At 40.5% G+C, this 14,944-nt stretch overlaps 1 protein-coding gene and 1 long non-coding RNA gene across 2 annotated transcripts in view; both read right to left on the bottom strand.

Moving 5' to 3' along the window:
• Positions 1 to 357: 357 nt before the first annotated feature.
• Positions 358 to 14,944, bottom strand: part of LOC134578261 (uncharacterized) — a 550,797-nt gene continuing 536,210 nt past the window's right edge. Inside the window, exon 2 of the long non-coding RNA XR_010086095.1 lies at positions 358 to 518. This is a non-coding gene — a long non-coding RNA (uncharacterized LOC134578261). The remainder of the gene's footprint in view (positions 519 to 14,944) is intronic.
• Positions 2,074 to 13,217, bottom strand: RPLP2 (ribosomal protein lateral stalk subunit P2). The gene is made up of 5 exons (XM_063437994.1): positions 13,108 to 13,217; positions 8,957 to 9,080; positions 6,832 to 6,880; positions 3,831 to 3,923; positions 2,074 to 2,193 (listed from the first exon to the last, which is right to left on the bottom strand). Exons 2-5 carry the CDS (start codon positions 9,077 to 9,079, stop codon positions 2,117 to 2,119), a joined length of 342 nt encoding a protein of 113 aa, XP_063294064.1. The 5' UTR covers position 9,080; positions 13,108 to 13,217; the 3' UTR covers positions 2,074 to 2,116.

The following is a 14,944-nucleotide window of genomic DNA, read 5'->3' as shown; positions in this document are numbered from 1 at the left end:
CTAGAGGCTGTCTCACTGACCGTCACTAGAAGCCGCTTCCGTAATCCTCAATGCAGACATGCAGGACGTCCATAGGAAAGCAGAGTAATGCTTTCCTATGGGTGGTTTGAATGCGTGCGCAGCTCTGGCCAAAACTGCTTCCATTTTGGAAAAATATTTTTTTCCCCTTAATAAAAAGACAAAATCTTCCCAGCTTTGGATATTGCTTTATTTTCCTATACACGAAGTTGGAAGCCAAATATGTATTTTCTACTATATTTAGGGCAGTACAGTTATTGCAAGGGCTTGGAAACAAGTTAAACCTACACATTTCAATTAAATATCTAGCTATCTTGCCATGGTTATCCTTTCACTCTACTTCTTAATTAAACTGGGTTCCATTTTATGCCTATTCTCCATCAATATTTGAATAGTTTATGGAAAATGCTAAGGTGGTTTTATGGATTACTATCTACTAAGTTTCCTGAACATGTTTGAAAATAAATGCAGTGTTAGCATTAATACAAGTATTTTTTTTCCTACTAAAGTGACACTATAGTCAACCAGACCACTTCAGCTCAATAAAGTGGTCTAGGTGCCAGCTCCCCCAGGTCTTAACCCTTCAGATGTAAACATAGTTTTAGAGAAACTGCTAGGTTTACATTGCTGGGGTAAATCCAGCCTCTAGTGGCTGTCTTCCTGAAAGCCGCTTCTGCGACGCTGGATGCGCAATGCTTTCCTATGGACTGTTAGAAATCGCGCGCGGCTCTTGCCGCTCCACTCAGGAGCAGATGTCGGAGGGGGAGGAGAGGTCACAAGCGCCAAGGGAACCCAGCGCTGGATTAAAGTAACTGAAGGGGTTTCAACCCCTTCAGTGCCAAGGGAGGGGGGGGGGGAGAGAACCTAAGGGTTGTATAGTGTCAGGAAAATGAGTTTGTTTTCCTGACACTATAGTGATCCTTTAATACACAGACATACCCACAAGCTTTATGCTTGTAAACTGAAAAAAATATGTAAACGTTTGTTTTTCACCAGCCATGTTCCTATAAGATTTAACGTGACCTGGATGTTTCTTCTCAGTTGAAGACTTGAAATGGCTATTTGAAAGCAAACGTCTAAATAAGGGACGACAAATACTTTTCTCAAAGCCTTGAAACTCAAAAAATTTGTACATTCTCAATTCTCAACATATATAATTTTACACAAAGAACACACACATACGTTTGTGTTCTCCTATATGTATATATTTAGGAGTCTAGCCAGCTCCTTGGTTTTGCACCACCCCCTGTCACAGGTGTCTCATCTTAGGACCCTATTTAAGCCTTGTACTGCAGAACTCGAGATGGAAGCATTTCCCCAAGTGAGTAGCTCATTTAGTAGACAGTTGGCAGTGAGAGTAGGACCTGCCAAAGATGGGGTACATTGACGTTTGTGGCAGGCTTATGCAATGTTTGATCATATAGTGTAACTAAACCCCCATTATTTTTTGCCTAAATTAGGTGTTTTTAATAAAACTAACAAAATTGTTCAGCACTAAAATAACTGTTTAGTAGATAAGTGAGTGCGCTGGATTTTCATTTTTACTGTACTTACTGGCGCCCAGCAGCACCCCATTTAAGCATGTTTAGGTGAGTGCAGCCAAGTATTAATTATATTCCTGGCTATGGATCTTTTGCAGCAATTTATAGAGCTTACATATAGTAAGATCAAGTATTATTCCGACTATTGGAAGTAGCTGAAGGCAGACTCAGTCCTGTAGGCCCATTTAGAACATGAAATGACAGTAAACTCAAATAGTGCAATATCATAACAGCGTACATAAAGTGTCAGATAATATCAAATGTACACTTCCAAGTGTGGCGCTTTGCATTAAAGCTCAAATTTTCAGGAATATCAGGGATGGCAGTGAGTTCTGCACACTGGGCAGAATTTCCACTTCTTGGCAGAATTCGACTGCTGCTAATACGGACCATTTGCTACTGCAGGTATACATTAGAAGAGAGACACTAATGTTTGAACAGCACAATATGTCCAGGACAGATATGCACAGGCCCTATGAAGTATGTGTGTAAACATCTCAATGAAAACCATGGATATACAAGAAAGTTTTTATTGTTTGATTTCAGAGCCACACGATTTAATCAAATAGGCCAAATCCCATGTCCTCGTCTGATTCCTCAGATTCTTCTTTCTTCTCTTCCTTTTTCTCTTCAGCTGCAAAATAGAACCATAGATATCAGTACATCTATTGTATTACTCCTTACAAAACCCCAGTGTAATGTGTAGATAGTTCCTGGACTGGATGTATCTTTCAGCTTAACACTGCAAGTGTCCCCAACTACTGATACTAACCATTTCACTTGTGTGGAATTTAGCATTTTTGTATGACTGTCCACTTGTGTGGAGGTAGTTGACAAGGATAGACGTGGAGAGATCCTTCACTTAAAAAGAACACTATAGTGTTAGGAACACAAACATGTATTCCTGACCCTATAGTGTTAAACCCACCATTTAGCCAATCCAATGCTTTCCCACAGGGAAAGCATTGGATTGGCTAAAATCGTCAAGGAGGCGGGGTCAAACGACATTTTGAGCAATCAGCACTTCTTCATAGAGATGCATTGAATCAATGCATCTGAGGAAAATTCAGTGTCCCCATGCAGAGGATGGAGATGCTGAGCAACAGTGCTGCCTACTGTACACCACTGCCCCAGGAAGTACCTCCAGTGGCCATCAGAGGAGTGACCACTGGAGGCATCCCTAGGGAAAATGTAAACACTACCTTTTCTCTGAAAAGGCAGGGTTTGCATGAAAATGCCTGAAGGCAATGATTATACTCACCAGAACTACATTAAGCTATAGTTTTGGTTACTATAGTGTCCCTTTAAGCTGCCCCTTTTTTGTGCTGCCATACTCCAGACAACTTGTGCATGTGAGTACAGAACAGTGTCTATGGAGGATCCTTAGTCTTTTGCATGACACACACACCACAAGATGCCACAGGCATTTACTGCACAAGATAATACATGGTCCAATCAGCAACTGCAAGAGACGGCTGATGAGAAAGATTCAGAAAATCCACCTTTTGCTAAAGACCGGCAAATTCATGAGAAAAATCGTTCCTACTTTATCGAACGTATATCCATAAAGTGGGAATTGTGATAAAGCCACTTAAGTGTAGCCAGGGATTTTAAAAATATGTTGGTCATAAAATAGCTATTTTTCTATCAATTTAGATGTTTGCTTTGAGGTCAATGACTACCTTTAAGAAGGGACATCCAGTGCATTTAATGATCTGATTTCTACTCCAATATGATGTTTTATTAGACTAAATTCAAAACCCTTGGTTGTCATAAAAAAAAAAACCTTTGTTTTTTATTTGGATAAACAGGAAAACAAACCTTAATCAAAATGGTGGATCACAGCTGCTAAATTAGTTAGCATGTGTGAAAAATATAATCTAGAAATCCCCACCTGTGGATCCTGCAGATCTATTTTAGCTCGCTCTCATTTCACTGCTATGAGCTCTGTCCTTTACACCCAGCAATGTCCTCCTCACCTACATTTGCCCTGGCGTTGGACTTGTCTGAACTTTATTATGGTATAATTTGCTCAATCTCCTTAATCAAAATGGTGGATCACAGCTGCTAAATTAGTTAGCATGTGTGAAAAATATAATCTAGAAATCCCCACCTGTGGATCCTGCAGATCTATTTTAGCTCGCTCTCATTTCACTGCTATGAGCTCTGTCCTTTACACCCAGCAATGTCCTCCTCACCTACATTTGCCCTGGCGTTGGACTTGTCTGAACTTTATTATGGTATAATTTGCTCAATCTCCATCTGACTTACCAGGAGCAGCAGCAGCAGCAGCGGATCCTGATCCAGCACTGGCAGCAACAGCTACAGCTCCTCCAGAGGGCATACAGGCCAATTTGGTGTTACCTAAAAAAAAAAAAACACAAAATAATAATAATAAAAAAAAATGGCTTTATAATAGAGGTTGATTTTCTAGATGAAATGTTACACTCTATAAATTACACTAGTATTCAAACGGTTACCAAAAGAACAGATTAAATGCAACTATATTTGTATCACTACAGTCATTCGTTGCAGACATATGCAGATCCTGTAAGTGAAATGTGCAGCTGTAGTTTCCTTAATGGGGTCCAAAATATTCTACCACTCCATATGTTTCAGTATACTTGCTAGCCATTTTGTATACACAATGTATGTATTAACCCCTCCATGAGAGATTTTGTGCTATATCCATATCATATTGTACTTTAACGACTTTTCCGGAAGACTTAAAAAGGTGTATGTACCCCAATGTGACCTGGTCATCTGTCTTTTACTACGAGGAGATGTTTCTTTAAGATGCCGCATCAATGCTATACCAACATGCAGTAGTGCATAAAAAATACACTGTGCAAAAATCTGCATACAGACATGACCAATAAAAACGTCATGAGGACAATAAAAAAATAATATGAATAGACTAGACTACTCATGGTCAGTGTGACGGATACCATTTAACACATGTTGGAATATTAGATGAGCACTGTTTATTCTCCTCCGTCATAGCCCATGTGTCCTGACTCTTGTGGGCACATTTCTAAGAGTTATTTTTACCACTAGCAATGTTCTACTGACCTTACTTTGTTTACAGCCAACTGTTTTTAGTTATATTTTATAAAGATCAACCAGTATTGTTTCATTTCATAAACATGTACAAAAGAGCACTGGTATGACATCCAAGAGTCATAGAACTCAAAGTTATCCCACAAAGAAATTTAACTGTAAACAGAAAAAAAACAAACGGCAGATTCCTATGAATATTACAAATTTTGCTTACGTGTTTTATGGGGAAAGAACTGACAGAGGCTCTAAGTAAGAAATCCCCGGAGACCGTTCCCAGAACCAAATCTGTTACGCTAAAACAAAGTGTCTTTATCCAGAGGGATTCCTGGAAAATCGATCAATACGGTCACAGCCTTACAAAGGAACAATCTGACTGGGGAATTACTATAGGGCTGAAAAAATAGTGAATCTAAGTTAAAAATGTATGCAGTAATGGACAGCAGAAACAAACATGCCCATTTCCTAATTTTATATTGTGCTAGCAATTTCAAAACAAGATTTGTTTGTTTCAAACAGAATTGCTTACTACTAGCAAATTTACACCGTCCTTTTTACGGATTCCACAGTATAAGAATACACAAAAACGCAGGGCAGGACCACCAAGCAGCAAACACCAAATACATGAAATTTTAGCAAAACTAACCAGCTAGCCATTTGTGTATGACAGGTATGCCATTATTTCATACGCCCCTGAGTTCCAAAGGTTTAAAAATACCAATTTAATACTTGAGAATTTGGAAAAGCGCTTTTACAATTTGGAACCTGGTTTCTATACAATAATGTGGATAGCGATAGGGGCTTTGAGTTGTACTGCTCCCATTTACTGCTACCTGCTGTCCATATAACAGAAGGGAAAGTAGCCTGCACTAGTTTGCACTGTCATACTGTCCTCCAATGCTGTAAATGACCAGATGAAGGCTTAAGGTGCTCATGTGCCATCTTGCTAGTCAGTTTATGTATACATACAAGATTCTGCAACAAAATCAGATTTATAAAAAATATATGCATCCCACAGTTCTGCAGTCACGATTAATCCCTCACTATGATTGAGAAAGGGGTCAGGGGAGCCCCATTTCATTCCCACACAGCCATGTCACAGTGGCGGTTATATCCTAAAATAATGGCCATCTCCAAACCGCTTAAAAGTTAAATTATTAAACACAAACAAGCTCCCTCGTGTTCACAGTGCACACAGGCACCTGCTGAGAGGCTACAAAAAGCACACGTGCAGTTATGCTTTAATTCCCACAAAAAAATGCATATATTTACACTGCCTCACGGCACAATCAGGCTAAATGTACATTGCATACTCAGGCAGTGTTCATTACAGCTAGGAAATAAATAAAAACTCATGTCTAAAAAAAAATAGCACGACTCATAGCAAAGTTCTAGCCAGTAACTAGGTTGTGTCATAGCACATAGCACATGTAACTTAATGCTGAAAGACAATCTCTTGGGTCTCACAATGACTACTGCCTCCTATGCAATTATTCTTCTAACTGCCATAACTAGGTGGTTATTCTAGGAAATCAGCATTTCAACACAAGGAGCTATTAAAAGTAGATTTCTGAAAATGTGTACTCATTACACTCCAAGAAAATACTATAGTAAACGAAAAAGCGTTGCCAAGAACACTCTTTCAAGGAACGCAGCATACTGCAGACCCCTGGGGCACAACCGGGCTGTTCTGATACAGCTTTGTTTAAATTGACTCCAGAGCCAAATCACATTGAAAAACAAAGATGATATGTTTTAACAGAGCATTACACAATATAACACAATCATGCAAATCATATTCAGTTTATTAGAAAAGGGAAAAAAGGGGGAATGGGCACTTGCCATTGCTTTGTTCAGAGAAGTCTGCATAAAAGTTTTGGTTATATAAACAAAACCACAAACGAGTTGACACACTTCTCCAATTAATGTGGTCCACAAGCGAAACCCAGCAGGTACATCAACAAACCAGTGGGTATTAGGATGGACTTTTCACACAAAGGATGTTATACAATACTTCCACAGGCAATATAAATAAACTTTGCCGTTAGGACTGAGGTATTTATAAGGTTTTTTTTCCTGCAGTGAGGGCAAATTCTTCTGCATTTTAAAACTTACCCAATAACGGTAAAAAGTAGATCAGCCCAACTATTTGTGCACCTGACATAAATGAGTTATAATCTTAAAACAGGTCTTTGGTCTAAGCATCATTTCTTACCCTGAGCGATCACCTCCTCAATGCTTTTGCCATTCAGTTCACCGACAACCTACAAATACAGAAAGTTACAAAAGAAAGTTTAACACATAAATAGAAAGGTCAGGAGAAAATAAACACAAAACAAAAAAAAAACTGATATTGGCAATAGTTTAACATATATTGCTAAATATTAATTATGAAGACTGAAGGATTGAGCTAGTTTTCCCTGTCATATAATGCATACCTACTGTATGGGCTTTGGCACCCTAGATTTTGTGGACTACATCTCTCCTAATGCTTTGCCAGCATATGACTAAGAGCATTATGGGAGATGTGGTCCACGACCTCTGATGGTTTACCTACCCTGCCCTACAGAAACATCAATCATACACGATTAAATCAAAACATTAAATCAAACATTTTAACCTGCATTTAGGTATACTCCGTGTTTAGCTACAATTCAAATATGGTATTGGTATTACTAAGGCGATAGAATCCAGGTTCACTCAATGAAACTTACTCTGTCAAACCACATAAAAGCTGTTTTGCCACAGAACCAGGGATGATGATGCCAATAGCCTATTAGCAACTTAACCACAGTAATGGACTGTAATAGTTATGGAGCTCAGAGTGACCTCTAACAAAAATTGTTTTACTACCACTTTAAAACAAAATCATTGTTTGCCAAGTAAGACTATTCTCACATTTCTGTGTAAATTCCTGCAGCAACACAATTCTATAATGCATTATGTAAATGATTCAATATCTGCGTCTCACAAAGAAGCATAATGGACACATTGCGCATGTGCAGCAATCTTCGCGATCCGCTTATCCAATGCTTTACAAAGAGAAGCACTGGATGCACAGATAATTTATCAGCATAATTTGCATGCGGACCTGGAGGTAGAATCGATTTTATTACTGAGCACCCAGTGGCTGTAAAACAGTAAGCATGGACGTTCCAAAATGAGCATACTGTTCATATCCAAGGATAGCATAGATGCCCTATAATAACTTAAGATGAAGTGGTTTTGGTGCTTAGACTTCCCTTTGTAGGGCACTAAGGACCAATGACACTACATCTTAATGCAATGTGTTTTGGACCATAGGCCTCATCCATGTAATCTGACAAATGTAAACAATGCCATGTCTGCCTCGGACTGTCAGGCACATACTAGATGCACTTCCCCTTGATAGTCTTCCATTTTAAAAAATATATATTTTTTTAAACCCATCAGGTTTGGAGTAATCACTCTAAAAACTATTTTTAGGAAATTAGAAAATGTAAACTAGTTTATCTAAAAAAACAATAGCTCTAGTCACAGCATCCATATTTTAGGAAATATACAGAAAGTTAACACATTACATAATGTACAGCATTTTGATGCTTGAGCAGAAATCGAAAAAACTTTTCAACTTCGCAGGAAGGGACATAAAGGATAAGCCTATAAATGTATTTAGTTAAAGGGTTACTCCAATCATCAAAAAACTAATAGAACCCAAATGCAGTGGTCACAATTGCAGGGGTGCATTACGCAGTTATCCAGCAACGGGGCAAACCAATTAAAAACTGTTTGGCCCCAGCGGTCCGGTTATGTATTTCCAATTTTGTGAAGAGTCACAGAGTTGACCACTCTCAGCTAATGATTCATTCTGTTCAATGAACGTTGTACAGAATTGACATTAGCAAGCCAGGAACTATGGTGGAGTTACACCTAAAGAAGCAGCTAATCACTGAAGTGGTCATGGTGCTTGGAGTAACCATTTACATAGAGATTAATAAAAAAAAAAAAACTTGCCTACATCTTGCTCCAAATATGTGGGTGTTTAGAGATCTCTGTTGCTATTACCACCATACACTTAATTTACGTTTGTATCATGAATACTGTTTTTTGGCACCTCTAATGGCACTCAGCCAGGATAGGATAGTAACTGCAACCCATTGACAGATGGACAACCACCAGCTGTCGAACTATAATTCAGAAAGTTAAACACTAACATTTGTTAAAAGGGTGGCCACAGAGAATCAAACACAACAGCATGTATGTACAATGCTGCAAAAGGGCTACTTCATAATACAGCAACAATCCCTCTAAAAATGTAAATACAGATATATTGACCTCAAAACTGGATTAAACATAGGTACCTTCTCTGCTCGCTCATCATCAGTCTCAATGCCAACACTGTCCAGAATCTTCTTGAGGTCCTTTATAGAGGGCTTATCATTGCCTCCAAGGACAGCCAATAGGTATGCAGATATGTAACGCATCCTAGAAAGAGAAATAGAATGTGGGTTAGAATAACTGGGTACACTTCAAATCCACTACAAGCTCCAGATTGCATAATACCTTTATATTAACTACAATGTATGGTAATATACAGCCAATGTAAGAGGCACTTCCAACAAAAAGCTAGCCATCTTAGATTAAAAACATGTTCTGTTGGCCATACTTTAATCATAACCTAGGAGCCCTTTAAAGTGCCACTACAGTCAATTTAGACCTAGAAATAGTATTAGTTTACTATCCAACCAGAAACACCATTGATTGCTTTACTTTGTAGTAGTCACAGTTCAGAGGAGGGTAACGCCCTGCAGTATAACAGTAGAGGATGTCTATTGGTTAATATTTTGCTGTTCCCATTGTGAGATGTAATGGTGGCGGTATTAAAGGTCCCCTCTATAGACTGCATAAAAAAAAAAAGGGGGGTCTTGAGTGAAAGCCAAAACATCTGTATTCTTTATACTAAAAGCTTACATTGTTGGCTGGTTGTAATAGTTTTTACAGTTAAAGTTAAGAGATGTAAACCATTTTTCACCATTATAAGCTTTAAAGTTTTTTTGGTACATTACCTATATAGTGGTGGCAACCCAATACTGCTGCAGTAAATGGTAATTCTGAAAGAATTTTCAATTTGGCACTATCCGTGAAAAGGGATGGACCAGGGGCTGCTGAGGACCTAGGTAAATGTCAAACCGCTCAAAAACACTTGACTTAACCAAGGCGACTAGTTAATATGCCTTTTAAAACACCGACTCTCCCTAAACAAGAGCTTGAGCTTATGGGGTATAACAAAAGTCACAATAATTAGAATGAACTTTGTGATGAGAGTTGAATGCTCCAGGCATGTTTCTGCTAGGACAGCAATTGCATTCCTATCGCTGTTAGACAGCATGGGTCCTCCACTTTAAATGGTGCACATCACAGTGGTTTGTATTATTGGTATTTATATAGTGCCAACTTATTCCACAGCCCTTTACATTACAGAGCGGGGAAACGTAGCAATAAATGAGACAATTACAAATAAATTGATACCGAAACAAAGGTAGATTAGGACCCTGCTCAAACGATCTTGCAGTCTAGGTGGCACGTACCAAGCCGATACTAAAAGCATCAGCTCTGATGCTACCCAGTAACAGCCCTAGATGTCTTCCTGTGGCAGCCAATCACAATGATCATATTTTGTAACCGGCAACTGAATGCCCAGTTGGAAGAGTGCATCCTAGGATCAGCAATAGTGTGTTATGACTGGCTGCCTAAGATAATAGTGATTGATTTGCTCCAAGGTTATGTTGTCTTAGCTTTGAGCTCTTACAGCAAACAATCTGCCTAACAGTGTACAGTTATGGTTGGCAAGGGTTAGCTTAGGATTTAAATAAGCAAAGATTTAAGCTTCTCAGTATGGTGATAAAGATAATGCGCCTTCACCAGTAGCACCAGCTAAACATATCGAAGTTAGGACAGGTCTAATATGACCATAAAATATCCCCAAAAACCTAGTTAAAGTATATTTGAAGGGTTCTGCTGTCCACTGGAGACACAGGACAATACAAATCTGGGGTGTTTGATATAGTAAGAAAGTAGGCCTGTGAAAAAAACGGATATTGAAGTGCATTTTATACGTGAATCGTGTATTTTACCGCTAAATTTGACAGAAATTGGAAGTTAACTTCCAAGGCCCCATATTAAGTGGCCAGAGCAGTCTTCGGCAAAAAGCATGCTATGATGAGAAAGTGGTTACGATTTTTCGCTTAAAAAGGCCTGATAAATCAGTCAAAACAGCAAATCTCAAAAATAAACTTGTGCACAAACGCGCTTCAACTCTTGAAACAAATCATATTACTTTTATTCTATGCCCGAACGAACTGATCTGTCCGTGAATTATCTGTAAAGTCTTATTAAAGGAACACTATAGTCACCTAAATTACTTTAGCTAAATAAAGCAGTTTTGGTGTATAGATCATTCCCCTGCAATTTCACTGTCATTTAGGAGTTAAATCACTTTGTTTCTGTTTATGCAGCCCTAGCCACACCTCCCCTGGCTATGATTGACAGAGCCTGCATGAAAAAAAAACCTGGTTTCACTTTCAAACAGATGTAATTTACCTTAAATAATTGTATCTCAATCTCTAAATTGAACTTTAAGCAGGAGGCTCTTGCCGGGTCTAGCAAGCTAGTAACATAGAAGGGGATAAGAAAATCTTAATTAAATAGAACTTTCAATAAAGAAAGTCTAAATAGGGCTCTCTTTACAGGAAGTGTTTATGGAAGGCTGTGCAAGTCACATGCAGGGAGGTGTGACTAGGGTTCATAAACAAAGGGATTTAACTCCTAAATGGCAGAGGATTGAGCAGTGAGGCTGCAGGGGCATGTTCTATACACCAAAACTGCTTCATTAAGCTAAAGTTGTTCAGGTGACTATAGTGTCCCTATAAATAATCAAAGAGAAAAGGGTTAAGTGTAGACATATGGGACAAGAATCGGAAAGAGAAAATGCTGTTGGTTCCTATGGGAAAATGTGTAATATTGCTACAAATCCAAGGATTTAATGCAGGTACACCAACCAATAATGGGTTCGGAGAATTTAATTAAAACTGGCTGAACAATGATGTTGCAGATATCCTAGTTGCCCGGCAGTCAGAATACATATCGGTAATTCTCTTAATCTGCATTACAGGAACCTGATCCAATAAAAAAAAAAAGGAGACGTGGTTGCATATTGGTAATTTATGATAAGGGTGATTCTAAAAACTAACCAACGAAATTTAAAATTAGATTAAAATATGGCTGAAGCTATTAAATCTATTCGAGAATAGGTCTAAAGTTTTCAAACCAGGCGCCATTCAGAGCTTGGCAAATAGACCTCAACTGGTGAGAAAGTTATTGCTTCCTGTGTTAGGAACTAAAAAAAAACCTTTATAATTGCAGAAGGAAGAATTACCAGATCCAACACGTTTCCCTGGACACATACTGATTGACAGCCCATGTAAGACCCTCCCCACCCTATGGAGCACTAAGTGAACACTCCAGTCTCCAAAACTATCTAAATTAAGTTGTGGTGCCAGGAGGCCTCCAGATTCATTATTTCCTTCAGGGGGTTAACCCGTTTCCACACAGTTTAACCCCAAAGTTGAGTCCCGCTTCGATCTCAGCTCCTCCCCTGGCGGCATCTGGCTTCTGTAATTTCAGTCTCAACAAGCGTGGAGTGCTTCAGCTGACAGCTCTTAGCCAACCAGTGTCATCCCTACGAGTCTGAAATTTCAGAAGCTGGGTGCTACCAGGAAGGGGTGGGAAGATATCTGCGCTGGAGACAACTTTGCGGTTAAACTGTTCAAAAACGGATTAAACCCTGAATGTAAGTGTGCGCCCAGGTCCCTCTACTTAGATGAAGTTGTTATGGTGCCTTACATTGCCTAAACTGTAAGTGTGCGCCCAAGTACCTCTACTTAGATGAAGTTATGGTGCCTTACGTTGCCTAAACTATCACTTTAACTGGCAGCAGAAAGGAAACCAACCCATTAATAGTGAAGGAACGGTCTACTTTTCATGAGAAGCACAATCACCATATAATAGAATAAACCAGCACTGACCCCAAGCACTTCAACTGCACATCCTACAGGGGAGCACTCTTCCTGTGCTGCCCAGCTGCATGCAGTGATATGCAGGGTAAGTCAGGGGGCATCTACATGCATTGATATGCAGGGTAAGTCAAGGGGGCATCTACATGCAGGGTAAGTGGGGGGGGGGTCTGCATGCAATGATATGCAGGGTAAGTGGGGGGGGGGGGGGGGTCTGCATGCAGTAATATGCAGGGTAAGTTAGGAGGGGATCTGGCCAGCCCAGTCACAGCACGTGTGTGAAGGCTGTCATGGAGGCCAGACAACACATGCCTGAAGGCTGCCACGGTCCCCAGGCCCACCACATGCCAGCTCTGCTCCCCGGTCTCTCACACCCCAGGCCGCCCCCCTAACTCCATCCGCCAACCTGTGCTATCCCCGGCACCGAGGGAGAGACTTACGTTACTGTTTGATGTGAGTCCGGTGAGGGAGCTGCGAAACGCGTGCTTCCTCTACAGAGGGCCGGAGGGAAAGAGGGCGGGGCCTAGCTCGGGGAGGGATTTAAAGGGATCACTTCCTTCCCCGGGCCACGCGCTGCCTGCTGGGTGGCGGACGCCATCTTGTTACACCCAGCCAGCCATAGCCAGCGCTCACTGCAGCCATGTTTGTACTCCATCTCCCCCACCGTTTAGATAGACCATCTGATCCGGCGGGTGACGCAAAAGGAAACGCCCATTAGCGGGTGGTGACTGCTCCTCCGCCCTGAGGGGTATCTAGATTACTTTATATCGGACCTCCCTCCAGCCATGGCACACAGTGTCCAGAGATAGACTCCCTGCATATCATTGATTATTCCCACAACTAACTCCACATAGGAATGTGAGGATGGACCAGTGCAGACAGACTACATCTCCCAAATGCACCTATAGCCATAATGCTGGCAAAGCAGCAGGGGAGGTGTAATACACAGCATCTGGACTAGTGTAAGCTTATATGACACACTAATGCCACCTTACTACACCCCCATGTTAATATTAAAACACTATAGTCACCAGAACAACTACAGCTTAATATAGTTCCTGGTGTCTATAGCAATTCTCTGCAGGCTTTTTAATGTAAACACTGCCTTTTCAGATACCTCCGGTGGCCACTTCTAGGATTGCTTCAAGAGGTGCTTCCTGGGGCAGTGCTGCACAGCTTGTAGCACCTATTTTTTATCAGCTCCATGCTCATGCTTAAAGGGACACTATAGTCACCTGAACAACTTCAGCTTAATGAGGTTGTTCAGGTGAGAACTATAGCTCCCTGCAGCCTTTCTCATGTAAACACTGTATTTTCTGAGAAAATACAGTGTTTACATTGAAAGCTAGGAACACCTCCAGTTGCATAATATGCCTCCATCCACTCAGATCTGCTGTCTGCAGAGCACAGGGCAGCACTGTGCACAGCATCATGTGATTCAGTATTTCCTCCCTCTGCATGCAGACACTGAACTTTCCTCATAGAGACTCATTGATTCAATTCATCTCTATGAGGAAATGCTGATTGGCCAGGGCTGTGTTTGAATCATGCTGGCTCTGCCCCTGATCTGCCTCTTTGTCAGTCTCAGCCAATCCTACGGGGAAGCACTGTGATTGGGTTAGGCTATCACATGTCAGCAGACTGCTTGTTTTTCTGAGTCTAACAGCATGCAGATTTACAGCTTCAGGCTTGAATACAGTAATATTTTTACTATATTTATGGAGGCATGAGGGGCCCAGGGGGGCTAGATGGTGGTGTTAACACTATAGGGTAAGGAAAACATGTTTGTGTTCCTGACCTTATAGTGATCCTTTAATTCAAAGTATCTCTTTGAGGAGATGGTGATTGGGGCAGTGCAGAGTGATGCTTACCAAAGCATTAGATTGGCTGAGATCATGAAGTTTCATGATTTCAATAATGGAGCAGAGCCAGCTGCAAAGAGACCCGCGCAGCGGTGGAAAAAGTGAGTATATCACCTTTTTAATGGAGAACAATGGGGGGACCTAAACTGCACTATTAGAACTATAGTGACAGGAATATACATTTGTATCCCGACACTATAGTGTTTCTTTAACCCCTTAAGGACACATGACATGTGTGACATGTCATGATTCCATTTTATTCCAGAAGTTTGGTCCTTAAGGGGTTAAAGGACCACTATAGTGCCAGGTAAACATACTTGTTTTCCTGGCACTATAGGGTCTCTAGGTACCCCACAACGTTAGGATCCCCCTCCCGCCGGGCTCTAGGGTGATGAAGGGGTTAAACACTTATCTT

Source organism: Pelobates fuscus, chromosome 12, assembly GCF_036172605.1.
Source record: "Pelobates fuscus isolate aPelFus1 chromosome 12, aPelFus1.pri, whole genome shotgun sequence".
NCBI lineage: Eukaryota > Metazoa > Chordata > Amphibia > Anura > Pelobatidae > Pelobates > Pelobates fuscus.
Note: the sequence above shows the minus strand (reverse complement) of the source record. Positions and strands in the feature narration are given on the sequence as shown.